The sequence below is a fragment of the Acanthochromis polyacanthus genome, chromosome 17 (genome assembly GCF_021347895.1).
Source record: "Acanthochromis polyacanthus isolate Apoly-LR-REF ecotype Palm Island chromosome 17, KAUST_Apoly_ChrSc, whole genome shotgun sequence".
Classification (NCBI taxonomy): Eukaryota; Metazoa; Chordata; class Actinopteri; family Pomacentridae; genus Acanthochromis; species Acanthochromis polyacanthus.
This window is the reverse complement of record NC_067129.1, coordinates 1-27,830: the sequence shown is the minus strand read 5'-3', so window position 1 is coordinate 27,830 and position 27,830 is coordinate 1. Positions and strand designations below refer to the sequence as shown.

Sequence of the window (27,830 nt, the reverse complement as noted above, 5' to 3'; positions counted from 1 at the left end):
GAGTCAAGAACCTGGAACATGTTAGACGGTTCTGAGTGAAAATGAACCCAGCTGACCACTGTGTCTACAGAAAACAGACGATGAGAGGACAACGCTGATAATCTGATCAATGCAGCATCATGAAGATCCACTCACAGTGAGAAGGAAATGTTCAGAACTAAGTTTGAGATGAAAGATCCTGAGATGCTTGAACTCTTCTTAAGCACCGATTTCACTCAGAAAGGAGATATAAAAATGAACCAACAAAGGTCCATCACAAAGACACAGGAAAGGTCTGACATGTCTGTAAACCAACATCAGCTCCATGTGAACACAATCATTCAGTAACAACTGATCTAGTGATCCAGAGACAGCAGAGGACAGAAAGATCTAAAGACCACATGTACAAGATCTGATCCGGTTAGATTGTAAGTAACAAAACTGATCTGAAGAAAGAGCTACACTGGGAAACAGCAACACGTGTCGAAGTATCTGAAGGGTTCTACAAACATCTTTGAGGACCATCAAGCTGTGACCACCATGCTTTAACCATGACGATAAACATTTTACTCCAGAGTGCGTTTCTGACATGAAATGAAGCCTTTAAATCAAATAATCCCTGAGTGCTTAATAAATTCTAGATTCTGGATCAACTTCCTGTCTCACTGTCCCTCTACAGCTGAAATCAAGTTCATGTATATTTTAGTATTTTCACAAAGTCTTCTTCTTCTTTTCCCTTCAGAGGTCCCCACAGTGAATCAATTGCCTCCATCTAACCCTGTCTGCTGCATCCTCTTCTCTCACACCAACTACCTTCATGTCCTCTTTAACCACATCCATAAACCTCCTCTTTGGTCTTCCTCTAGGCCTCCTGCCTGGCAGTGGGAAACTCAGCATCCTTCTACCAATATATTCACTCTCTCTCCTCTGGACATGTCTGAACCATCTCAGTCTGGCCTCTCTGACTTTATCTCCAAAGCCTCTAACATGTGCTGTCCCTCTGATGTCCTCATTCCTGATCCTATCCATCCTGGTCACTCCCAAAGAGAACCTCAGCATCTTCAGTTCTGCTACCTCCAGCTCTGCCTCCTGTCTTTTCCTCAGGGACACTGTCTCCAGACCAAACAACATGGCCGGTCTCACCACAGTTTTGTAAACCTTTCCTTTCATTTTAGCTGAAACTCTTCTATCACACCTGACACTTTTCTCCAGCCGTTCCAGCCTGTATTTTCACAAAGTAAACGGAAGTATTTACGTACTGATCAGCTGTACTGATCAGCTGTATCCAGGTGAACAGAGACTCGGAATCGGTGGTGACTTTAACGTTTTATTGATCATCCGTGTTACAGTTTACAGACGGCGACCACGGCGGCCGCCCTTCCTCCTGGTGGAGTCTGACGGGATGGGAGTGACGTCCTCTGGAAGCAGAAACAGAAAAACACCAGTTTGGTCAGATTCTTCTGCATCTCATGAACAAAAGCTTTGAGCTTCTTTAGTTTTCTAGACTCTAAATGCTGCAGCTTTTACTCAGCTGATCGGTTTAAATATTAAAGGTTTCTATGAATCATCAGGATGGAAACGATCAGATGTTTTTAATCTACATCCTGCAGCTCTGGAAGCAGAACCTGAAGAGACTCAGACATGTTCTGTAAGGCTTATGATGGAACTAGTCTTTATGTCCTCTTATGAGACGTTAGTGACTGACGTCTGTCCTGGTATTTTACAGTAAAAACCAACACGTCTCATGCTGCTACAGACGTTTAGACATTACAGCCGCTACACGCTTCATGTTTAGTGGTTTTCCAGGTTTTGTTTTGGAACTCAGACCAATAAATGGATGTTTGTCACTTTAAAACCTAAACTTGTGCCAGATTCAAGAGCAAATGTTTGACATTAAACCATTTCATCCTAAAACCTGCTGCTGGTCTGAAGGCCACACAGAAAACAGAATGAAACTGTTAGAACTCTGGATCATTCAGTCCTTAATCCTGTCAATAGAACAGACTCTGAAACATGCTAACAGGAGCTGAGACTCCACATCTGGAATGCTGTGACTCAGAGCAGATTGATCCTGACCTGTGATTGGATCTAAACTCCAGCTGTGATCAGACCAAACATGACGGTTAAACTGGTTCTATCTATGTTTGTTTTCCGTTTGCTGGAACTGATCCATAAACGATGTTCCTCTGAAGAAGCTCTGCAGGATCTCCACCTACCGATGCGTCCGATCTTCATCCCAGATCGAGCCAAAGCTCTGAGAGCCGACTGAGCTCCAGGACCAGGAGTCTTCGTCCTGCAACAAACAGAGAGTCAGTTACCTGGACAGGTAAACGCTCTGCTAGCCTCGTCTGGACAGGTAAACGCTCTGCTAGCCTCGTCTGGACAGGTAAACGCTCTGCTAGCCTCACCTGGACAGGTAAACGCCCTGCTAGCCTCACCTGGACAGGTAAACGCTCTGCTAGCCTCACCTGGACAGGTAAACGCCCTGCTAGCCTCGTCTGGACAGGTAAACGCTCTGCTAGCCTCGTCTGGACAGGTAAACGCTCTGCTAGCCTCGTCTGGACAGGTAAACGCCCTGCTACCCTCACCTGGACAGGTAAACGCTCTGCTAGCCTCGTCTGGACAGGTAAACGCCCTGCTAGCCTCACCTGGACAGGTAAACGCTCTGCTAGCCTCGTCTGGACAGGTAAACGCCCTGCTAGCCTCACCTGGGCAGGTAAACGCTCTGCTAGCCTCACCTGGACAGGTAAACGCTCTGCTTGCCTCACCTGGACAGGTAAACGCTCTGCTAGCCTCGTCTGGACAGGTAAACGCCCTGCTAGCCTCACCTGGGCAGGTAAACGCTCTGCTAGCCTCACCTGGACAGGTAAACGCTCTGCTAGCCTCGTCTGGACAGGTAAACGCCCTGCTAGCCTCACCTGGGCAGGTAAACGCTCTGCTAGCCTCACCTGGACAGGTAAACGCTCTGCTAGCCTCACCTGGGCAGGTAAACGCTCTGCTAGCCTCACCTGGACAGGTAAACGCTCTGCTAGCCTCGTCTGCACAGGTAAACGCTCTGCTAGCCTCGTCTGGACAGGTAAACGCCCTGCTAGCCTCACCTGGGCAGGTAAACGCTCTGCTAGCCTCACCTGGACAGGTAAACGCCCTGCTAGCCTCACCTGGGCAGGTAAACGCCCTGCTAGCCTCACCTGGGCAGGTAAACGCCCTGCTAGCCTCACCTGGGCAGGTAAACGCCCTGCTAGCCTCACCTGGGCAGGTAAACGCCCTGCTAGCCTCACCTGGACAGGTAAACGCCCTGCTAGCCTCACCTGGACAGGTAAATGCCCTCCTAATGCCACCATTAACCCTCCTGTCGTCCTGCAGGTCAAACTGAGCCGTTTAAAAGTTTGAAAATGTGAAAAAAATACACATCTCCACAGTGAAACTTCTGAAGTCACATTTTCAACATTTTTGGTTAATTTTTGAACATTTTTTGGTGTAAAAAAAATAGAAGTTAAGAATGTTTCTTAAGAACATTCACATAAAAACCAACCAAAATCCAGCTAATTTTGCTGAATTTTGGTAGATTTTTGTGTGAATGTTCTTAAAGAAAACAGAAGTTTCACCGATACGTATGGAATCACTTTGGATATTTTTTAGGACTTTTTTTGGAAGATTTTTCTCATTTTTTGAAAACATTTACAACACTTTTCTTGTCAAATTTGGGGGATTTTTAAAAAAAATAAAACCTTTAAGGGAAACTTAAGAAATTATTGGAACTTTCTTCCTGAAGGTTTTGCAAATTTTTAGAATTTGGGGAATATTTTGCAAAATTTTAGGACTTTTTTCAGACAAGAAACACAATTTTTTGGTGCCCATAAAGGAAGACAACAGGAGGATTAAATAACCTGACAACAACCCTTAATGTGAACACAACCTGAAAAAAGACAGGTGAGCAGACAGACAGACAGACAGACAGACAGACAGATGGGTAGAAAGACAGACGTAGTGTTGTCAAAAATATCGATTTATCGATAAATATCAATAATTCTGAACTAAAAAGGATTCAATATGAATTTTCCCATATACTCAGTTTGTAGCTCTCCCGTTGGTTGCTAAGCAGCCCCACCCGTACACACGCTGCCTGTGGCCCCGCCCCCGTCCCCACGCTCCATGTGAGTGCTGCTGCTGCTGCATGCTAAGTGCTCGTGACTCGCTCGCTACTATTTTTCTGTTTTTGCGGTGTGTAAACGCTGGCTCATCAAGACGGCAATGGCATGTGCAGGACCTTCCCACCCGTTTTAATTGACACCAGAAGCGCTGTGTGGAAATATTTCGGTTATGAACCCGATGAACACGGACAGCCAAAGGGGAAAAAAAACGTCATGATGTCATAGATGAGGAGGAAGCCACTGTAGGACTCCAAAGAGTTCATGATGTATGAAAGAATCCCTGAAGAAAAAACAAAGGACCCACTCGAATGGTGGGGAGAAAATGATCAATTGTTACCTGACCTTGCCCACTTTGCTAAGAAGTATTTGTGTATCTCTGCTTCAAGTGTAGCATCAGAGTGTGTGTTTAGTACATCTGGGCTCATCAACTTACAGAGCAGCACACTGACATGTTGGTGTTCATAGCTAAAAATCTGAGAGGGTCAGAAGGAAAGCAAAAGTAAATGTAGCTCGTAGCTACAGAAGTTTTTGTACTTGAATTTAAAAATGCTTCAGATTGCACTGATTTCCTTTTCTCTGTTTTTTCAGTTTCTGTAAAAAGTGCCATAACTGCCTTTTGAATGTGTGACAATCTGAGGCTTCTGAACACTACTGTGAGAAGCACACTACCTCCATGTTTCATTCCTTAATTATTATTGCATTGCATGCACAAATTGCACATACTGTTGTTGTGAGAGAGAATAGTTATCATCAGTATCACTCCAGTTCCAGAGTCCAGACAGTTCATAGTTTTTGTAGTCTACTACTTGCACTTGACTGTTACTTGAAAAGAGAAGACTGTGCTGCTTTTATTTTTACTTGAACTTAAATGCCTGGCCTGCCTTAAGTGTGTGACTCAGGCTTTTTGTATTTGTTTTGAATTGGAGCTTCAGGGATTTGTGTGAAATCTTCAGTCATTAAACATACTGAACTTGCTGCTGTATTATAGTTGGAACTGACAGACTGCACATCTTTTATTTGATTTTTTGACATTTTATTTGTACTACTAAGGACTAAATAGACTGAATGAAATGTGAAAACGTGCACTACCGTTTGTTCTGTCATTTTCTTTAAATAAAAAGAAAACATTTTGGACAGATCTTATGGTTGCATGGTATCGAAAATCGTATCAAATATCGATTTTTTTTCAAAATATCAATATCGAAGTTAGAAATCCAGTATCGTGACAACACTAGACGGACGGACGGACGGACAGACAGACAGGTAAACAGACAGACGGGTAGACAGACGGACGGACGGACAGACAGACAGGTAAACAGACAGACAGACGGGTAGACAGACAGACAGACAGACAGGTAAACAGACAGACAGACAGACAGATAAACAGACAGACAGACAGGTAAACGGACGGACGGACAGACAGACAGACAGACAGACAGACAGACAGACAGACAGACAGACAGACAGACAGACAGACAGACAGACAGACAGACAGACAGACAGACAGACGGGTACCTGTTGCCCCCGGTGGCCCTCAGCTTGATGTGCAGCGCTGTGATTCCCAGCTCTTTGCAGCGCTGAGCGACGTCCTGAGCGGCCAGCATGGCGGCGTACGGAGACGACTCGTCTCGGTCCGCCTTCACCTTCATCCCTCCGGTCACACGGCAGATGGTTTCCCTGGAAACAGACAGACAGCGGTTAGACCAATGGGAGCGAGGCGGGGGGTGGGAGGCGTGCGGCGGGACGGAGACGTACTTCCCGGACAGGTCGGTGACGTGGACGAAGGTGTCGTTGAAGGAGGCGAAGATGTGGCACACTCCGAAGACGTTCTCTCCTTCAGCCACCTGAGGACCCAGACTGATCACCTGCTCCTCCTTCTTCTCCTTTCCTTTACGAGGAGCCATCTTCTGCTGCAGGAGACGTTAGCAACAAAACCATGAAATAACCATGAAATAACCTTCCCTTTACCAGGAGCCATCTTCTGCTGCAGTCTCAGTGTAAAACAGACTAACACATGATTTTAAAAAAAAATCCTTAAACAACCTTTAAAGACACCCTTAAATTACAATTAACTGAAAACTACCATTAAATATTCTAAAAAGCAGACATGAATAAGACTCAGGGCTTAAAGTGAGAAAAAATCCTGAGCCTGAGCTTCTAAGATCCAATTTATAGTGTCAATAAACGTATTTAAATGTGTTTTAAAACTCACTAAAACACAATATATATGAGATTCTATTAACCCTTTAAGCTTCAGTCAATTCCAGCCGTTTTCAGTACAAAAAAATCGCTAATATTCTATTTTTAAATAAAAAAAATTACGAAAAATACGGGGAATATTGGATGGGCATCACGAGGTGCATTTCCTTGAAAAGGACCGATTCGTGGATTTTATACCGACTTCAGGACATGTTTTGGACAAAATAGTTTACTGGCTTGTTTCGTCTGGATGTAAAAGGTTGGATTATGGCCGTTTTTTGTGGAATCTTTTTTTGTGTGTGTAATAATAAACCCGGAAATGTGAGTCGCGCTGTGTGCGTTGAAGCTGTGTACAGAGAACGGATGGATGGATATTTGTTTTTGTCGGACAAATGTGTTTTTCTCACCCGCTGTGGTAATCACATCTGAAAGTGGTTTATACCGGCGGATTCATGAGAATCTAAGCTTTCCATCGGCGTATAGTGTTTGTATAATCGCGTTTGCAGCCGTCGGACATTCTTGAAATTCCTATGCAAATTAGTAGGTGTACCGCCGGCGGTACACTGAAGCTTAAAGGGTTAATTCAGAGCAAATATGAGGTCATCTGGTGGAAATAATGTCCATTATGATCCCACTATTTTATTGTTGCTCAAATGTAAAACCTTACTTGGCCAAGACATTTTAGAAAGTGCCCCAAGTCAGATTTTTTTGTGTTGATGTTTCAATACCACATCACTATAATTGCAAAGATTTATTTTAGTGTAAAGGGGAAAAAAAATCATGAAAATCAAGTACATGTATTATTAATAACTTTTAATAATTTTTATCTCCTCAGTAGATTTAACAAGAACTCCAAACACCAACCACAACCAAACTGCTACAAAACTCTGCTTTCCTTCATAAGGCACAATTTTTACTTGATGTTTTTGAACTAGAGGCTAAATGCTTTACTTTTTATTTTACTTTGGTGACTTTTCAGTGTCATAGTACAGGTGTGAGGCGAGATCTTCAACTTCAGAGCCAAAAACGCTCACGTTGCTTTAGCAGCATTGGAGACCATGTGCACCGTGTCACCAGACATGTCAAGGACAAAGGGATTTCTCTGTGTCGCTGGGTTTCCAGGCCGTTCCTCTTTCCTCTCATCACAGCACAGTTGTCCAGCAAAATGCTGATAACTTGATTCCACTTAAATCCATACGATAGTAGGACGTCATTAACGTCCTCCTTTAACGCAGAGGCATTCACCATGTTTACTTTTCGACGTGCCAAATGCACAGTAGTAACGTTATTCGTCTCGTCATCATAATGTCTAATCAGAATATTAAGAATTTTGTCCATGCTCTGAGTGGAGGCTTCATGTTGAGAGAAAATGTTCCTGCTTTAAGCTTCTCTCACAGACATTTCTTGAAGTATGGGGCTGTACCGTTGGTATTAGCACAGCTGGCCTGCTGATTTCAAACAGACAGTCTTACCAAAGCGGTTTTGTCCTCTGCTACTTTTCTGCAAAGGCGTACGAGTGGTTGGGCTATTCTGAACGACAAATCGTGTTCAGCAATGAAGGAACGTATACGGACTTTAAGGTCACATAAGCGATCAGTGATTGGGGCGGGGCCTCAGCGGTGGCGGTCGCTCCAGGTATCGTTGTTGTGTGATGCAGAGCATGGACAGCTGTGATATGACCAGGGCCAAGCTCATGGAGGAGAAAAATCTTTTTGCCGCTTGTTGCGTATATTAGCTTCCTTGAGCAGAGAACGCAGAAGCTAGCTCCTGCCTCCACAAGTTTTCTGCACCAGCTTCCAAAAGGCTTTCCACCGCTGCCCACCTCTTCCATCCACGCCCAGCGCCACTTATTTTTAACTCCACTGTCCACAAGTGAAGTGTCCTCTCCCGGTTTCAGAAAGCTACGCTCCATGTTAGCGGTGAAGTGAACGAACCAGCAGCAAAAGGAGGCGCTCACAGGTGCAGTCACAAAACACACCTCGACATGCAAAAAGGCCCGCCCCCGTCTACTTTTAATTGGTTGATATAGTGTTTGGTTGAACTGTACTCAGGCAATGCTTCAACAGTATTGGTCGAACACTCAAGGACTTTTGTCAGTGTTGTAGTGAGTGTTTTTTATTTTATATGCATAATAAAATAATTTTTTAAATGGTACACTTCCGGATTTTCTTATTTTAATTGGAAGCCCTCTGGACCAAATACAACCACTGGACATACTCATCCAGATTGAGACTGGATTTAAATTTAATGGACTTTGGCAGGTGGACAAAGAATAATAAGTTGAAATGAACATGATATGGAAATGGGGTACTTAATGTCCTATGTTATTTTATTGTAAATCTTTCTTTTGCTTTAATTGTATTTTTTTCTCCGTCTCTTTCTGATTGTGTCCATGTATATGTCTTTAACTGTTACATTGTTCTAAAATTTCAATAAAATTGTTGCTTAAAAAAAAAAAGGTACACTTCCATGCGCCGGAAAACTTTAAGCCCTGAAGACTTAGCAAACCCTTAAATAACTAGGGGTGCAAAAAAATATCGATATGGCGATATATCCCGATACTATGCCACCCAATACAATATTGATTTTTCAGCTCCTAGTATCGATTTTTAATGAAAGCAATGATTTGTGTTTCCGACGTCTTGTAAATACAGTGAGACTTCCGCATCTCCACTCCAGCAGAGGGCGCGGAAGAGTATCTGTGCGGAGTAGTGGCATTCCTGCAGTTGAGGCGCGCTTAGTGGATAAAGTATATGGAAATATGGCTAACAATATCACGACGCCTTCACAGTATAAAGCCGACGTTTGGAAGTACTTTGGCTTCAGATTTGTACATGGAAGTAAAACCGAGTTAGACAAAGAAAACGCTGTTTGCAAGCTTTGTCTGGCTGCCGTGAAATACTGTGGGAACACGACAAACTTGCGAACTCACCTAGCAAGACATCATGCTGAGGTACTGGCACAGAAGCAGCTCCCTAAGAGTCCTGAACCAAACCAAACTACGCTGGATAACTTTCTTCCATTTACCTCACCTCGAGCTCAGCGCATCACAGAGTCAATTGTGCATTTTATTTGTAAAGATTTGCGCCCGTACAGTGTGGTTGAAAACACTGGCTTCAGGTGGATGCTTCATACATTGGAGCCGCGTTACAAGATCCCGCAGCGCGTCCACATTGTGGATACAGCTGTGCCCAAAATGTACGACCAGGTAAAGAAAGCGGTGAAAACGTCGCTGAACGCTGCGCAGAGAGTTGCCCTGACTTGTGACGGTTGGACGTCCAGAGCTACCGAGTTGTACATTACCATAACATCTCACCACATCTCCAACGACTGGGAAATGGTTACGCATGTTTTGCAGACGAGAGCAATGCATGAGAGCCACACCGGCAATAACATTAACATCTGATTTACAACAATAACATCGTGGATTTACGGTAAAGGGCAATAGAGGAATGGGGCCTACAAGATAAGGACCCAGTCATCGTCACAGACAACGCATCAAACATGAGCATCGCAGCAGAGCTAGCCGGTATGATGCATTTTAAATGCTTCGCGCACACCCTCAATTTAGCTTCCCAGCGCGCACTAAAGTTGCCCGCCGTCCAGCGCTTGCTGGGAAGAGTGAGACGCATTACCAGTTTTTTCAGACGCAGCACCATTGCCAGCCACGTACTGAAAGAAAAACAAAAGCTGTGGAATCTGCAACAGCACAAACTTCAGACTGACGTTGTCACCAGATGGAATAGCGCACATGACATGCTCCAGCGCTTCCTCGAGCAACAGCCAGCCGTCACTGCTGCCCTCCTCTCAAATGAGGTGAGAAAGAATGAAAGAGACATCAGCACTCTAAGCGAGGCCGACATTACAGCTGCAGAAGAAGTAGTCTATGCTATGAAGCCCATGAAGATTGCCACTGTCGCCATGGAAGAAGAGAAATCTCCAACATTGTCAGCAGTTGCACCAGTCCATGCCCAGCTGATTGAAAAACTCCAGGAGAGCCCAAGTGACTCTAATATGACAAAAGAGATCAAATCTGTCATATGCCAGGATCTTAAGAAGAGGTACTTAGATGAGCAGAGGGAGACACTTCATGTTTGTGCAGCTCTGGATCCCAGATTTAAGGCCTTGCCTTTTCTGTCTGAGGATGAACGCCAGGCCGTCTATGATAGAGTCATCACAGAGACCGCAAGGATCGAGGAGCTATTTCAGGTAAGCTAAATAATTTGATTAAACATTAGACTGTTTTCACATAGTCTTTCATTATTTTTCATAAAGAGGCCTCTGGCACAGTATAAATATTATAGAAATATTTTTAAAAGTGCAGAAATTTAACAGTGGTGAATGTTAGTAAACATTTCTGATCCATGAACAACAGATATTATTATTTAACTGTCATTTAATGCATTTGGGCTTATATAATTAACTAAATTTCATCTAATGTCGTTTTTCAGCAGAGAGGAACTGAAGAAGATGAGACAGTGAAGGCAGAGACTCAGGCTGATGGAGAAGAGGAACATGAGGATGCAGGGCCAGAGGTACTAGATGTCAAGGATGAAGGGAGCAGTCAAGATCCTGAGGAGGAGGATCTTAAGCAGTCAAGATCCTTTGCAGCCATGTCCACATCTAAGAAGAGATCCAGGGATTCTTGTGGCCTTGCTGACCTTCTTGGTCAAACATATGCTTCAGGTTAGTGGAGGAAATTTAAATGTCAAAAAATAGTTTTATTTCTGTTCAGTTGAATATTTGGGCCTCACTAAGCAGAGCAACATTTGTTCAGAATTTGCTTTTTTTGTGACACTGTTCCAGGGGCTGCAAAGAAGGTGAAGACACCAGAGAACCAGGCACAGGAGGAGATGGCAAGATTCAAGGACACTGCTCCGATGCCAATTATCAAAGGGTCCAATCCACTGAACTGGTGGAAAGAGCATGAATGCGATTTTCCCCTCCTGTCAAACCTTGCAAAGAGGTATTTGTGCATCCCTGGGACAAGTGTCTCCTCTGAGAGAGTTTTCTCGACTGCGGGGGACATTATCACCGCACAGAGGAGTGTACTTACCCCTGATCACCTTGATCAGATTCTTTTTCTAAACAAAAATCTAAAAACAAAAGAAGTAAAGTACAAGTACTAGGCCAATTCATTTATCAAAATGTGTATAGTTCCCACTGGTTAGTGTCCATGGACTTTTCAAGTCAGGTGATGTTTGTAACACCAAGTGTCCAACATGGACAGTAAATATTTTACTGTTAAACACTGCTGTTCAAAATCCAAACATAAAGTTACACAATTTTAATAGCACTGAATTTATTACAGTCATGAGTTTTACATCTAGCATCTTGTTTTCTGAGAGGTTAAATGTGATCATCTATCACTGTATCAATCCTCTTTTTTATTTTTATATATATATAAAAAAGTATGGTTTATACAGATTGCTGTATTTTTTCACTCATGAAATGGGCTCTACACAAAGCTGAAAAAACATCTGCATATGCATTGCCAGTGTTTCAGACCACAAAACACTAAAGTGTGATAGTATTTTAACACTAAACATGTTGCAGTTCTTTATCAATTCAAAGCACAAAGCTTAGAGCTCATTTTACTTGAACTGTTAGCATACTGTAAAACTATGATTGATGTTGCTTTTATAAGAACTAATGGTACCTTTGTCTTTAAAATGTGCCTTAATTCTATAGAAACAGATTACTGCTATCTTCATGCCCATTGTTGTTCAAACAACTTGCTTTGCACTGTATATGTTGCTGTAGTTACTGTTCAACAATACCAAATAATTTTTTTGTTTTATTGTTGCCTACAAATTTATGTATTGTGCTGCAAATCATCCAACATATACTCCTATTTTTGCCCAGTTGGTCCAGCTGGTAAGGTAAGGAGGCATGGAAAAGAGTACATAAATACATAAAATGCTAATATTTTGAATCAAACAGTTTGGACTCAATTTGTACACTGATCAATGTAATCTGATATACATATACAGCAACATGTGTTTTCATCTCCATTTAAAAATTTCAAGTTAATTATGGTAATATCGCAATATTGGGATATCGGGATATATCGTGATACTATCATATCGTGACCCAAGTATCGTGATACGTATCGTATCGTGAGGGGCTTGCCAATACTCACCCCTATAAATAACCCTCAAACAACCTGAAAAAACACCCTGAAACAAACCTTAATAAACCAGAAAACAACCCTAAAATAGCACTTCAGCAACCTGAAAACACCCCTTAAAAAATCCTCAAATAACCTGAAAAAAAACTGAAACAAACCCTTAACTCACCTGAAAGCAATCCTTTTGTAAACCTTTAACCAACTAAGAAACAACCTGAAAATAACCCTTAAACACATCCTTAACTAACCTCAAAACTACCATTAAGTGTTCTAAAAAAGTGCCCATAAATAAGACTTAAACCCTTAAACAACCTTAAACAACCCTTACCACCAGAATAAACGTGCATTTAGATAATTAATGCATCTTTTTTACAACAGAAAGAAGCAAAATGCAGACGACATGAATTTTTTAACTATAAAACACCACAACATTTAGAATATTAACAGTCATTTTAACATCCATTCAGTCCTAATAAACTTCATTAAAGCGTCCAGCAGGAAAAAATCTGAACAACCGTCTGAGACGTTTGGATCACCGACTGGTTTCTGAGTTTAAGATAAGATAGATTTTATTAATCTCACAAAGGAGAAATTTAACATTACAGGGCTCTTAGATAGACTTTACAGAATAAAAGCTTTCTGCTTCTAACTCTGGATGAGTTTACAGAATAAAAGCTGGACGGTTCTAACTCTGGATCTCTGACCTTCATCCAGCCAGATTTATTGATAGACGATCGATCAGCTCTGATAGGAAACACTCTGCTCGTTAATCAATAAATTAAAGTGAGAAGCTCTGAAACAGGACGAAGAAACTGAACCAGAGCCTCAAACTGAGCTCAGATCAGAAGGAGTCTTTTCATCGATCAGCTGAGATGAAACCGATAATCAGAGGATTGATCTGGTGTAAAGATGCAGCTTCAAACTCTGAAACAATCTAAGCCCAACCTAAAAACAACCCTTACATAAACCTGTAACTAACCAGAAAACATACTATTAACTAACCTAAAAACAACCCTTACATAAACCTGTAACTAACCCGAACACAAACCTTACAGAAACCTCTAACCCTTAAACAGCCCATAATTTTCCTCCTTTCTAACTTTTAGAGCCTCGTTCAGAAACGTGGGTCCTGTCCGATAATGGAACCCGGGGGTCTGACCGGTCACATGGCGGATGAAGCATCAACACGGAACAATAAGCGATTTGAACCAGGTACCGCCGGTGAAAGACGCGCTTCTGAGTCCGTGGAGTGAATCTGAAGAAGCTCAGAGTGTGAACACAAACCGGAGGATTTGAAACGTTACCGGAGAAAGAGCTACCGGGATGCTAATATTAGCTTGTTAGCTTCTACGCACCACCGAGTCTTTTCCTGACCACTTTTTACCTGCAGATTCACCTCAGACTGCGCAAACACCTGAGTGACGTATTTAAACGAGTTTCACTGAATTAATAAAAATGGTTTTACTGCATAAACAAACATTTTTCGCTCCCGGACTCTCCGCTCGGAGGTAAGATGGCGGAAGCTGAACGAATGACAGAGAAACGTCTAAAAACTGGCATTAACGTCCGAACAGAGAAATAATTTTAAACACATCAGCATGAAACAGCGTCTCAGAATCAGAACCCACAGGTAAGATGAGCAGATGGTCTCCTGGAAAACAGATTTAAGGCGGATTAAAATCAGACAGAACTCACCTGTGAGCGTCTCTATAGCGGGCAGAAACAAGAAAGGAAGGAACTTCCGCTTCCGGGGCAGAAGAGAGAGAAAAAGTCAACGAAGAAGAAGAGACGAAGAAGAAGGAGAGGTGCTGCCGCCACGTGGCCACTACCGCAAACAGCGTCACTAGATCACAGTTTAGATTGTTTGTATTTAATATTTAAGCTCATTTAACTTGTTTAATGATTAATTTTATTATTGTATTATACTTGACCTTTTAATATTTAATTCGACTTAAAACTGTCTAGTTTTATTGTTCAAATGTTTTTATTATTTTATTTACATTTTCTTTATTATTTATTATATATAAAATTAATGAAGAAAATGTTTTTAAAAATAATCTTAAATATAATGTTATATGTATGTCACTCATTATTGAGAGTTGGACCAAACATGTCCTACACAGAATTTACACTAAAAATCAAGAAATTCATCATGATTATCACACCTACAAAGTTAAATCTAAAGGAACTGTTTTTAACTTAGTTATTTTTTGCAGTCATTTTAATTTTTTTTGGGGGGGGGATTTTCTTTAATATATGGTCTGTCTTTAGAAGGTCCATGTTATTGTATTTGTCCTCAGCAAGGGTTCACAAGAGTGATCTGCCACCCAAAAATATTTAAAAGCTTTAAAATTGTGAATATATATCAAATGAAAAAGAAGGGTTACAAATATGTAAAACAATGCATGAATTGAACGTCAAACAATATTTTCTATGAAAAGATGTTGTGTCCTCAGTTTCAGTGGACTCCATCAGATGTTTTCATAAACCTCATTGAATCAGGCAGCAGCATGGTCAGCATATCCCTGAGGACCTCTTTTTGTCTTCCTGGCTGTGCTGAATGCAACATTACCACACTTACTCTGGTAAGTTTAAACTTTTTGATCAACATTTCTATGATCACAGCTGGACCATGTCAACACCATCTTCCTGTTATTTTTAGTTTTTTTTTTAAACCACAGTGGATTGAATTTCAGTATTTTAGTGAGGTTATTGAGACAGCTAGCAACTGAGGAAAAAACAGCTATCTGCAGTGTACAATACATGTTTTGGAGGGGAAATACTTGCCCTTAAGTCCACTCGGTCAGGCTCCTTGTCTTACAGAGTTGACGTGTAAGCTGATGGAGTTGACAAATCCACCAATAACCTCTTATTGTGCTAATATAATATTATTGTGAACTTAGTAAAGGATTAAAATGTTATTTCAGGGTTTTATTTAATGTCTGGCACTACTAAAGGTTTATTACCTGAAGAATAGAACTAACATGACTTTAAATGCAGTCTAGTTTCCTGCTGACATTCAAGCCGTAGAACAACTCAGAAGCTGTCAGCTCTCACATAACACCTAAAACTAAAGAATTATGTGAAGACACAAAGGCAGCCATCATGAGTGAGAGACAGGTAGAGAAAAAACTGAAGATCTCCAAGACAGATGTTCATTACACCAAGAAAACCAAACCCAGCATGGTTCTACCAAACTGCTAGCTGGTCAAGAAACGTCTTTCTACCACCAGATGACCGTCACTCATCTGTTCCTGTCAGATAATCGTCTTCAGACCTCCAGGAACCTTAAAAATAAGTGGACACTGCGGAGAAATGGGACTAGTTCATCAAGGACAGTTGGAAAGTGACTTGTTGAAGCTGGTCTGAAGTCCCACAGGGCAGGAAGGAGCCCTTCATCAAGGAAAGGCAGAGGAAAGCCCGGTTACTCTTTGCTGGGATCACAAGGATTGGACTGTTGATGATTGGGCTAAGGTTCTCTTCAGGGATGGATCCAGTTTTCACTTTATGTCCACTCCAGACAACTTACTGGTTAGGAGGAAGCTTGGAGAAGCTACAAACCAGACTGTCTGCCCCTACAGTAAAACATGGGGGTGGATCAGTGACCATCTGGGGTAGTTTCAGTCTGGGAGGAACAGGGACAATGAACCAGGTCATGTTTGGGGCTACTCTAGAAAACAGTCTTCTTCATCAGATGGAAAACTCTTTCCTGCCTCCAGTGACTGGATTTTCCAACAGGTCAGTTAAAGCATGGATGGAGAACCAGAACATTGGAACCATGCCTTGGCTGCTCAATCACCAGATCTAAATCCAACTGAAGACCTGTGGAACATCATCACACGCTAAACGAAGAACCTCAAGTCCAAAAACAAAGCAGATCAGTTAGAATGAGTGCAACAGGAATGATGTGATCAGAAGCTGGTGTAGAGCATGAAGAGACATCAGGAACAATGGTTCTGGATCAGTACTAACTCCTGGTGGATCATGGGACTGAAACAGACAGAAAAGAAAACATGGAATCCTAAAGCTGTTTCTGGCAGAACAATGCCATAGCTACTGATGGAAGAACTGAAGGGATTCTGGTTATTACCCAGAAAACCATTAAAATGTCTGATACCAGCTCTGAAGTTAAACTCTTATGAGCTATTTTTGTTGCCATCATTATATTTGTGCAAACTAATGAACCTTTAGAGGTACCAGGCATTAAAATGAACAAGAAACTGAAGAAAACCAGGTGGTCTGATCATTTTTTCCATGAGTGTAAATAGCATGAATGACATTATTTAACCATACTGTATAACCTACACTTCTAACTTGTAGACTATGTTCAGGCTGTGTCTACTGATTGTTGTGTCACTTTCCCAACATTTATATATTTAATGATAATAAAAAAAGTCACTCTGTAGATTTTCACAGCATCTGGTTGTGAAGCTGAATATTCCATCAGATGACAGCCTCTGTAGATGGACCCACTTCTATTTATATAGAAAACCAAATTCTGATTTCAGGAAAATGCAACATTTCTTATTTTCATGGACTTATACTGGAACTTCTTTGTAAATATTTGTTTATATTCAATGTCTGCCAACTCCGTCCGTTCCTCATCAACACCGCCAGATGTAGGTTTTGTTAATTTTTTAAAGAAATTCTTCCTTCTTTCTTCAGTTTGTTGTTCATGTAATAAAGGTCCATCTGATCTACATCCTCTTATGTCTTCATTATTTAAGGAATGTTTTTTAATCATATTAAAATTGAAAATGGAGTTTGAAAATGAAGATATCTAGAAATTAGACTTTTCAGAATAGCGTGAAATCACAACTTAAGTTTACATGATGTATGTTTTTACATATCAGAATAACTAAACCCTTTTACAACGTAATTCAGAACTTTAGATTCTTGTTGGACTGTAAGAATTAAACTTGTGAACTTCTTAGTGTGTCTGACGGAGTTGACACAAATCATGTTCAAAAGGGAAACATGTTTATTTTTCCAAAAAATAGTTTTTATTTTGAACCTGTTCCTTTACGTGGCTTAATAGTGAAGACTTTTCTTTACAGAAACATATAACTCTAAGTAATACAGTGCGGATTAAAAAAAAAGAATTTTAAAACCTGTTTTATCTCAACTTTATTTATTTGTTTTATTTTTACTGTTTATTCCTTAATTTTCTGTCTTTTCTCATTTTATTTTCTTTTTATTCCAATTTATTTTTATTTTTATTTTACTAATTTCATATTTTACTTTATTTTCAGAGCAAGACAATGGTGACAGGATAAATGTAATGTTAGAGGGTAAATGTAGTACCAGATGGTAAATGATGGTAGGATGTACTGCAGTAAACCTGTTTTCTCTGACGTATTCCATGATGTCAGTAAATGTAGATCAGCTGTAGTTCCTGGTTCTTCCACCAGGTGGAGCCTCTTCCTGTGTAACCAAGTTAAAGATTGTTTAAGGTTTTTATTTTTTAAAATAACTCTTAAATAACCCTGAAACAATCTGAAAACAACTCTTAAATAACCTTAAAACAACCCTTAAACAACTTGAAAACAACCCTTAAATAACCTTAAACATCCCCAAAAAACAGAAAACAATTGTGAAACAAACCTTTAACTAACCTAAAAGCAACCATTAAAAAACTCTTAAACAACGTGAAAACAACCTTTAAACAACCCAAAAACAACCCTTAAGAAAACCCTTAAACAACCTGAAAACAACCCTTAAATAAACTTTTAACTAACCTAAAAAACAACCTTTAAACAACCCTTTATCAAACTTTTTACTAACCTGAAAAGAACTCTTAAACAACCCTTAATTAACCTGAAAACATCCCTTAATTAATCCTTTAGCTAACTTAAAAACAACCCTTAAATAACCCTTAATTAACCTAAAAACAACCCTTAAGGAACCCTTAAATAACCTAACATTGCTATTTCAACCTGAGAAAAGTCATATATATATATATATATATATATATATATATATATATATATATATATATACAGTTCCTTGTGAAAGTATTCGGCCCCCTTGAACTTTTCAACCTTTCGCCACATTTCAGGCTTCAAACATAAAGATATAAAATTTTAATTTTTTGTCAAGAATCAACAACAACTGGGACACAATCGTGAAGTGGAATGAAATTTATTGGATATTTTATACTTTTTTAACAAATAAAAAACTGAAAAGTGGGGCGTGCAATATTATTGGGCCCCTTTACTTTCAGTGCAGCAAACTCACTCCAGAAGTTCAGTGAGGATCTCTGAATGATCCAATGTTGTCCTAAATGACTGATGATGATAAATAGAATCCACCTGTGTGTAATCAAGTCTCCGTATAAATGCACCTGCTCTGTGATAGTCTCAGGGTTCTGTTTAAAGTGCAGAGAGCATCATGAAGACCAAGGAACACACCAGGCAGGTCCCAGATACTGTTGTGGAGAAGTTTAAAGCCGGATATGGATACTAAAAGATTTCCCAAGCTTTAAACATCTCAAGGAGCACTGTGCAAGCAATCATATTGAAATGGAAGGAGTATCAGACCACTGCAAATCTACCAAGACCCGGCCGTCCCTCTAAACTTTCACCTGGAACAAGGAGAAGACTGATCAGAGATGCAGCCAAGAGGCCCATGATCACTCTGGATGAACTGCAGAGATCTACAGCTGAGGTGGGAGAGTCTGTCCATAGGACAACAATCAGTCGTACACTGCACAAATCTGGCCTTCATGGAAGAGTGGCAAGAAGAAAGCCATTTCTCAAAGATATCCATAAAAAGTCTGGTTTGAAGTTTGCCACAAGCCACCTGGGAGACACACCAAACATGTGGAAGAAGGTGCTCTGGTCAGATGAAACCAAAATCCTACTTTTTGGCCACAATGCAAAACGATATGTTTGGTGTAAAAGCAACACAGCTCATCACCCTGAACACACCATCCCCACTGTCAAACATGGTGGTGGCAGCCTCATGGTTTGGGCCTGCTTTTCTTCAGCAGGGACAGGGAAGATGGTTAAAATTGATGGGAAGATGAATGGAGCCAAATGCAGGAGCATTCTGGAAGAAAACCTGTTGGAGTCTGCAAAAGACCTGAGACTGGGACGGAGATTTATCTTCCAACAGGACAATGATCCAAAACATAAAGCCAAATCTACAATGGAATGGTTCACAAATAAACGTATCCAGGTGTTAGAATGGCCAAGTCAAAGTCCAGACCTGAATCCAATCCAGAATCTGTGGGCAGAGCTGAAGACTGCTGTTCACAAACGCTCTCCATCCAACCTCACTGAGCTCCAGCTGTTTTGCAACGAAGAATGGGCAAGAATTTCAGTCTCTCGATGTGCAAAACTGATAGAGACATACCCCAAGCGACTTGCAGCTGTAATTGCAGCAAAAGGTGGCGCTACACAGTATTAATGCAAGGGGGCCGAATAATATCGCACACCCCACTTTTCAGGTTTTTATTTGTTAAAAAAGTTTAAAATATCCAATAAATTTCGTTCCACTTCACGATTGTGTCCCACTTGTTGTTGATTCTTGACAAAAAATTAAAATTTTATATCTTTATGTTTGAAGCCTGAAATGTGGCGAAAGGTTGAAAAGTTCAAGGGGGCCGAATACTTTCACAAGGCACTGTATGTCAGGGTAGAGACTGCGATTTGGTAGAGTTGGAGTCTCTACCAGTAGAAACTCCAATCCTACCAGTAGAGATTTGTCAGGGCTAAGGTTAGACTTTTAAGGTTAGAGTCAGGGCAGGGGTCAGATTTAAAGTTCCATCTCTACTGGTAGGATTGGAGTTTCTACTGGTAGAGACTCCAATCGCAAACTCTACTGGTAGAAACTCCAACTCTACCAAATCGCAGTCTCTACCCTGACATATATATATACACACACACACACTAGTGTTTTAGAATGAATGTAAATATGTGAAGGAAGGTGTGTCTAGTCTGAACTTCCTGGAACCTTCTCATTGGATGATTGAATGAAGCTGCAGGTGAGAATAGACCAATCAGACGGCAGCATTTGACCACCTCAGTTTATTTACAGAAACACTTTGAACACGAAGAAGAAGAAGAAGATTAAAACGACTGAAAAGTTCAAAAGAAGACATTAGAAAGCCTCTCTCTCACTCACGCTCACAGTTCCACACCGAGCATGCAGCAGAAACACCACAGCAGAGTAGAAAAGCCCCAAATCGATTAGTGATCGCTGATTATTGGTCCTGCAGAGCAGCCGGACGGGAAACAGCATGTTAGCCTCCTAGTGTTAGCAGCTAGCTATGCTAATGTGTTCTCCTAGTGTTAGCAGCTAGCTAACTATGATAAGAAGTCCTCCTAGTGTTAGCAGCTAACTATGCTAACAAGTTCTCCTCGCGTTAACAGTTAGTTATGCTAATGGGTTATCCTAGTGTTAGCAGCTAACTATGCTAAGAAGTCCTCCTAGTGTTAGCAGCTAACTATGCTAACGGGTTCTCCTCCTGCAGGTGACAGGAAGTCCCTCCTGGACCAATGACATTAGCATTATTAGTATTCTAGTGTTAGCAGCTAACTTTGCTTACTGGTTCTCCTACTGTTAGCAGCTAACTATGCTAACGGGCCATCCTAGTGTTAGAAGCTAACTATGCTAATGGGTTCTCCTCCTGCAGGCAACAGGAAGTCCATCCTGGACCAATGAGGTTAGCATTATTTGCCTCCTAATGTTAGCAGCTAACTATGCTAACAGGTTCTCCTCCTGCTGGTGACAGGAAGTCCGTCCTTCTGTTTCCCGTCACGTCAGTAGAAAAGCGTCCTGTACTGAGCGCGCTCAGAGCCGCAGGCGAAGGTGCAGAACATAAACTTCCGACCTGCTGAGTCTTTAGCGTCGTCCGCTAAAGAAGCTGTTGAGCCTCACAGGAACAAACATCACAGCTGATGGAGAACGTTTCAAATCTACTGGTTCAAGCATAAACACCAATAAAGTTGTAAAAAAATGACATCTCAGATATTCGCAGGAACGTTTTCCCCGGAGATTTCCACTAAATACTTTCAAGTGTCGTCAAAGGTCAGAGTGAGTTTAGAAAACACGGATTATCTACGGTAGAAAACAGCCATTCACTCACAGCGTCCCCTGGAGTCCCGACGCTGCAGCTCAAAGACTAGGAGGCCGAAAGACAGGAACTATAAACAGAACCAGAACTGGAGAACGTTCTACGTCAAATAATCCATGTAGAAAACCCTAAAACATCAGTAGTTGTGTAAATGTTCTTGTCCTGAGACCAAATCTATAAAAACTAGGAGAAAAGAATGTTTGAAATACCTTTAAAATAACAAAAAAAAGTCTGGAGTTCCTCTAAAATCCATTTTTCTCTTGTCCACCCCCCTGATGACCGATCTGTTACTCTAATAAAACACAATCTAATTTAAATCTACTGTTTTTTGGTTTTACTTTTCATTGATCTCTCTGTAATTATGAGAACATTCTTTAGTCAACATCCATCCATCCATTCTCTATCCACCGCTTTATCCTCACTAGGGTCATGGGGGGTGCTGGAGTCTATCCCAGCTGACTCTGGTGAAGGCAGGGGACACCCTGGACAGGTCACCAGTCTGTCACAGGGCTACATATACAGACACACAATCACACTCACATTCACACCTACGGACAATTTAGAGTAACCAATTAACCTCAGCATGTTTTTGGACTGTGGGAGGAAGCCGGAGTACCCGGAGAAAACCCACGCATGCACAGGGAGAACATGCAAACTCCATGCAGAAAGATCCCAGGCCCATCTTTAGTCAACATAACTTTTTAAATAATTATTATACATTGAACGTATCACACAACATGTTAGCAGAACCTGTTGATGACGTTTTTGCCGTTTTGTGTCACATTTTTGTAGTTTTGGTCGTTTTCATTGTCAGCCTTGATTGAATGTCTCTCTCTACCTCATATTATCAGGATCAGACTCATTCTTTGGACTGTTTTCCATCAGTGGTCAGCATTAACAGCTAGCTAAATATCTAGCTTCTACTGCTGAGAAAAAGATCACATTAGCATGGATTAGAGTAGGGTTAGCAACAACACAGAAACATGGAATAAAAATGAGACAATCAGTACCTATTATTGATCAATATGGAGCAGAAACCTGCTTTATTTTCAGACCTGTCCTCCAGTTCTGGAATGACCCCAGTGATGAGAACAGCTGCACTAAAACACCAAAGCCATTCGACGTTCGGCCTCCTGGACTTTGAGTGTTGCCGAGCAGGAAGCCAAACGGTGCCCAGATGTCGAGTAAATAAAAGCAGCGGTGAAGCGACACATTCAGCGGTTCACACTCTAAAATACTTCTCATACTAACAGAAGTCAAAAAGCTCATAATGCACAAAGTGGATTCACACGACGCGAGCAAGTCCGATCCAACATTACAAAGCTTCCACATACAAACGCGATATATCAGAGTAATAACATCCCAAGTCATAGTAAGAATCTGATTGTACAAAGTTCTACATTCTCCCGACGGTAAAAAGCTGCTTAAAGCCTCTGAGACGAACACAACGGCTCAAAAGTTGCAGAATATCAAAGTCCGCGGTGTTGGCATTTTATTAGCTTGTGGCTAGCAGACACCACTGCTTCCAATGAGGGATGCTAGCCACGCTAACCTAGTCCGAGTCGGAGCGCGAAGCAGCCGAAAAACACAAAACACAAAGTCAAGTCCAGCATGCAGTAAAATCACAGAATCTGTACATAAATAAAGACTGAAGAGGAAGAAAAGAAGCTGCAGAAGTCCAGCGATAGCCAAACAAAACCTCATATCTCCTGAAGAAACACCGAGACTCTGAGCAGGTTAATATTTCACTTCACAATCCAAGATGCAGCTTTAATGTTGAAGGTTAAACTCTGAGTTATTAGATCATTAAGGCTCCAAAAAACAACAACAACAACAAAAACCTGGCGGAGATATGAGGTTTCACACCGCCGACACCCCGACACAGCGGGAGGCCGGATATCAGCAGTACGGAGGCCCGGAGGGGACAAACTGGCCAAAACTCAAACCTCTGAAAGTGTTCAGCTTCTGCATTAAAAGTTCAGATGGTTTCAAATGTTTTCTGTCGTTTTAATCGATACACAGAGGATGTTTTTGTATTGATTAAAACCTGTCAGTGAGTCTGGTCACTTCTGGGACTCCGTACTTTATCTCAACAGACTCTGGTCAGACGGGTGATTCTGATTGGCTGTCTGAGCGTCATGCGAGTCTTTTTTTGCCGTTTTAATGTGAAAATTCTAAAGTTCAAGTCAGTTTGTTCGTCCCCCAGAAACAGGTCAGTTGATGAATTCCCGTCTAATTGTCATGTTCTCCTAAATTTGAAGTTTGAAATGATTGAATTTATTTTGGATTCTGAAACTAAACGACCTCCATTTTCCTGAGCTCCTTTATTTTGATTTACTTCTTCCTCTCCCAGTAAACTGCCTTCTGTTAAATCTCTCTGTAAACTCTGAATGATAAAGTTTCTTCTCCAATGAAGTGCAGGCAGACAGCTCGTTAAGGTTCCTCGTTAATGTACTTCGTTAAGGTTGCTCGTTAGAACGGGGTAGGGGGTTCATGGAAGATCTCAGACAGCAATGGAAGCCTCTGGCGCTCCGATGGAAGCAGAGAGATGAGCGTCCAAACCTCATCACTTGTACAATTTAAATATTACAGAGAAAGAATCTGAGAGTCCAGGAGAACCTGAATCATCTCAAGATCACAACACCTGAAGATAACTTTTACATTTATAGTGTCTGAAAACTTTTATATTTATAGCATCTAGTGCGAGATGAACTGAGGTCAAAAACGGTTTTAAAAATCAACAGTTTGCTGCTTTTCAAAGAATAATTTCAGATTACAGAAATGATTTATATTTCAGTGTTAAAGCCAAAGAAAACAGATATTAAAACCGCAAGCAGCGCTGAATGGTCCAATTAAAGCTGCAAGTAGCGCTGGTCGGGTCCTCGCATCCTTGTGGCTTGGCTATCCCACGCATGTCCACCTGGTGGCACTGCAACTGAGAGTGTATGTTGGCCTATGGATGTGATCAGGATTGGAGTCTGATCACACATGTAAAGTTTGAGGCAGATTGGAGCATGTACAGAGTAGTTACGCAGCACTTCCGGTTCCACGGCAAAACGTCAAAATTCCACCGGCTGTCAGACTTTTGTGGAGCATTTCAATAAGAACACCCATGCCTGCTGTACATCCTGGCCAAATTTCAGCTCTGTCGGGGTTACCGTGTTTGAGTTTATAGCTTTTGAAAATGTGCAAAAATTGGTCCAAAATATGACACATACTTCAAAATGGCCGACTTCCTGTGGTGTTTTGGGCATGGATGTCAAACACACTTTCGTGTATCTTGATGAGTTCCATATGTGTACCAAACTTCATAAGTCTAAGTCATACATACTGGTCGTAATAAAAGTTTGAAAATTTGCAGGGGTCGCTATTGAGCCATTTTTTGTTCACATGTGTGCCATTCCCGTAAATATCAAATTTATTGTCGGTCCTGATGTGTGTGCAAATTTACACGTGTTTTTGAGTATTTTTAGGCCACCAAAATTACAATTCAAAAGACGGACAAAGACTGAAAAAGACGAATTAAACCTGCAAGTAGTGTTGAACGAGTCCTTGCATTCGTACTAGTCAGCCAATCCAATCATGTCCACCAGGTGGTGCTGTGACTGAAAGTAGATTTTGACCGATGTACCTGATGAAGGCCGGACTCTGATCACACATGTAAAGTTTCAGGCAGATTGGAGCAAATTTTCAAGAGTTTTCAAGTATTTTTAGGGCCTCAAAAATGTCTTTCTTTCTGCGGACGAATAAAGTATAATAATAATAACGTGGTGCTCGGACCGTAAAAAATAAGCCCAAGGGTTTTAAAAGGGTCTGAGGCTGAGGGTAATACTTGGACTCTAATGATTCATGACGACTGGTGAGAATAAAACACGAAGTCTGCCTAATATTTAGCTGTTTGAAACGGATATTTTTCTGTTTTTGTGGTAATTATTCACATTTAAAACGTTCCGTTAAAAATGTAAAAAATGAAAATATTAAAACATCATATAAAAACTTGGAGTTTGTTCTGGTTCGTCTTCTAGTTGTGATCATGAGATAATCGATTATTATTAGTGACAGGGGCAACTCCTGGACTCTGCAGATAAAAACAGAAATGTTGAAAACCTTGTATCTCCCAGAAGACTAGAACACAGAGCCCACACTTATTATTGTTATTGTTAAAGAAAGTCAGTTTTAGCTGATTAAAGGTGATTTAGGTGAAGCTAACAAGCTCGCTAACGAGATAGCTAACGCTCGAACTAAAAGGTTAAGTAAGAACTAAATGTGACTTTGAGTCCAAACATCTGAAATTAGCAGTTTTTCTACTTTAGTTAACATCATGTAAATCAGGCTAACAGTTTTCCCCTGTTTCCACTGTTTACGTTAAGCTATGCTAACCACCTCCTGGATGGCCAGATGTTCATGCTGTGGTGTCAACAGATGTTTGTCCTGCTTAAACCTCCTGAACCTGCAGAGGAAGAAAAGCTGGAGATACAAGGTTTCCACATGTTATTACCATGTGTGCAGCTAGACTACAACAAAAGATTTGATTGGCTGATCATGAGGGGGGCGTGGCTGACGTTCAAACGAGCTGAGAAGGGGTTGGCAAGTTGATTATTGATTGATTGATTGATGATGTGGTTTCCGGCCCGTCGTCTCCTCCGCCGTTTTGTTCTCATCAATCTTCTCAAACAAAATCCGGATTGGTTGGTGTCAGACGCCTGGCCTGCTGTCAATCAATCTGTAGTCAAGGCGACGGTGGCCCATCAAAGCCCCGCCCACTTTGGAAGTTAGCTGGAGGGAAGAAAGAAAAAAAAAAGATTGGTTTCCATGTGAGAGAAACATTAGAGCTTCAGCAAAAAGAAACGAGAACTTATTGGATCTTCATCCGAGTTAGGGTTGTCATTTTGTGTCTTGTTTTTGTGATTTTGTGTCTAGTTTTAGTGGTTTTATGTCTAGTTTTTGTCATTTCTGTCCTCCAGCAGTATTCCTAAAGAATGGGCAGAGCAAAGCTATGTCCTCTCTTCTATTTTCCATCTTTTCATCCATTGTCAGCCTTGATTGAATGTCTCTCTCTACCTCATATTATCAGGATCAGACTCATTCTTTGGACTGTTTTCCATCAGTGGTCAGCATTAACAGCTAGCTAAATATCTAGCTTCTACTGCTGAGAAAAAGATCACATTAGCATGGATTAGAGTAGGGTTAGCAACAACACAGAAAACATGGGATAAAAATGAGACAATCAATACCTATTATTGATCAATATGGAGCAGAACACTGGAAAGAAAAGCTTCATTTTCAAACTTGTCCTCCACTTCTGGACCCTTAAAGTCTCTGGTGGACTGCTGCTGTGGGAATCTGAGATGTATAGTTTAGACTTTCAGAACATATCGGTGAAGCGTCTCTTACTTGCTGAGCGTGGAGGCGGAGCCTGAGCGGTGGAAATGGACAATCTGCCACTTTCCGTCGCGGCGATGCCACACCCTGGTCTCCTCTGATTGGGCGGTGCGAGGTGTCCCGTTGGCATCGATGTACTGTGTCACTCTGATGTAGGCAATGCAGGCGGCCTCGTCGCCCACCAGGTGGATGTGCGGGTTCAGGATGGTGGTGTGGACTGGCTTGCTGTTCTTGGACCACACTGTGGACAGAGACAGACGTTACCTGGGACAGGTGGACGGACTCTCTGAGACCGAGACAACACGAGTTGGAAGGTTCAGCTCACAGTTCTCAAGTAGAAACGGTGGAAGTCCAGGCCTTCGACCAGATTCCCCAACGCCTCAGGCTCGAACGCAGTCACAGCCGGATCACACATCTTACTGAGGAGTCGAAATGACAGATTTTATCTTCATATAAGATCACTGATACCAAAATCCAAACTGTCACCTCAGAGTAATCAGATTACAGTTAAACGATAGAGTTTATACTGGTACTATGACTCCTTCTAGACCTCTGATTAGTGGTACTATGACTCTTTCTAGACCTTTCTGATCAGTGGAACTATGACTCCTTCTAGACCTCCTGATCAGTGGTACTATGACTCCCTTCTAGACCTCCTGATCAGTGATACTATGACCACTTCTAGACCTCCTGATCAGTGATACTATGACCACTTCTAGACCTCCTGATCAGTGAAACTATGATTCATTCTAGACCTCCTGATTAGTGTTACTATGACTCCTTCTAGACCTCTTGATTCGTTGCTACTATGACTCCTTCTAGACCCCCTGATCAGTGGAACTATGACTCCTTCTAGGATCCTCCTGATTCAGTGGAACTATGACTTCCTTCTAGACCTCCTTGATTAGTG

General features: G+C 41.3%; 1 protein-coding gene and 2 long non-coding RNA genes across 3 annotated transcripts; 1 reads left to right on the top strand and 2 right to left on the bottom strand.

The window, feature by feature from the left end:
• Positions 1–1,293: 1,293 nt before the first annotated feature.
• LOC127530475 (40S ribosomal protein S14) lies at positions 1,294–14,230 on the bottom strand. Its single transcript, XM_051937223.1, has 5 exons — positions 14,155–14,230; positions 5,886–6,040; positions 5,646–5,807; positions 2,196–2,272; positions 1,294–1,397 (listed from the first exon to the last, which is right to left on the bottom strand). Exons 2-5 carry the CDS (start codon positions 6,032–6,034, stop codon positions 1,330–1,332), a joined length of 456 nt encoding a protein of 151 aa, XP_051793183.1. The 5' UTR covers positions 6,035–6,040; positions 14,155–14,230; the 3' UTR covers positions 1,294–1,329.
• On the top strand, positions 2,191–3,246 carry LOC127530477 (uncharacterized). The gene is made up of 4 exons (XR_007937051.1): positions 2,191–2,335; positions 2,396–2,455; positions 2,786–2,935; positions 3,146–3,246. It is a non-coding gene; the product is annotated as an uncharacterized LOC127530477 (long non-coding RNA).
• Positions 14,231–20,470: 6,240 nt separating the features above from the next.
• LOC127530476 (uncharacterized) lies at positions 20,471–27,435 on the bottom strand. The gene is made up of 3 exons (XR_007937050.1): positions 27,246–27,435; positions 26,933–27,161; positions 20,471–26,314 (listed from the first exon to the last, which is right to left on the bottom strand). It is a non-coding gene; the product is annotated as an uncharacterized LOC127530476 (long non-coding RNA).
• Between the last annotated feature and the right edge of the window lie 395 nt (positions 27,436–27,830).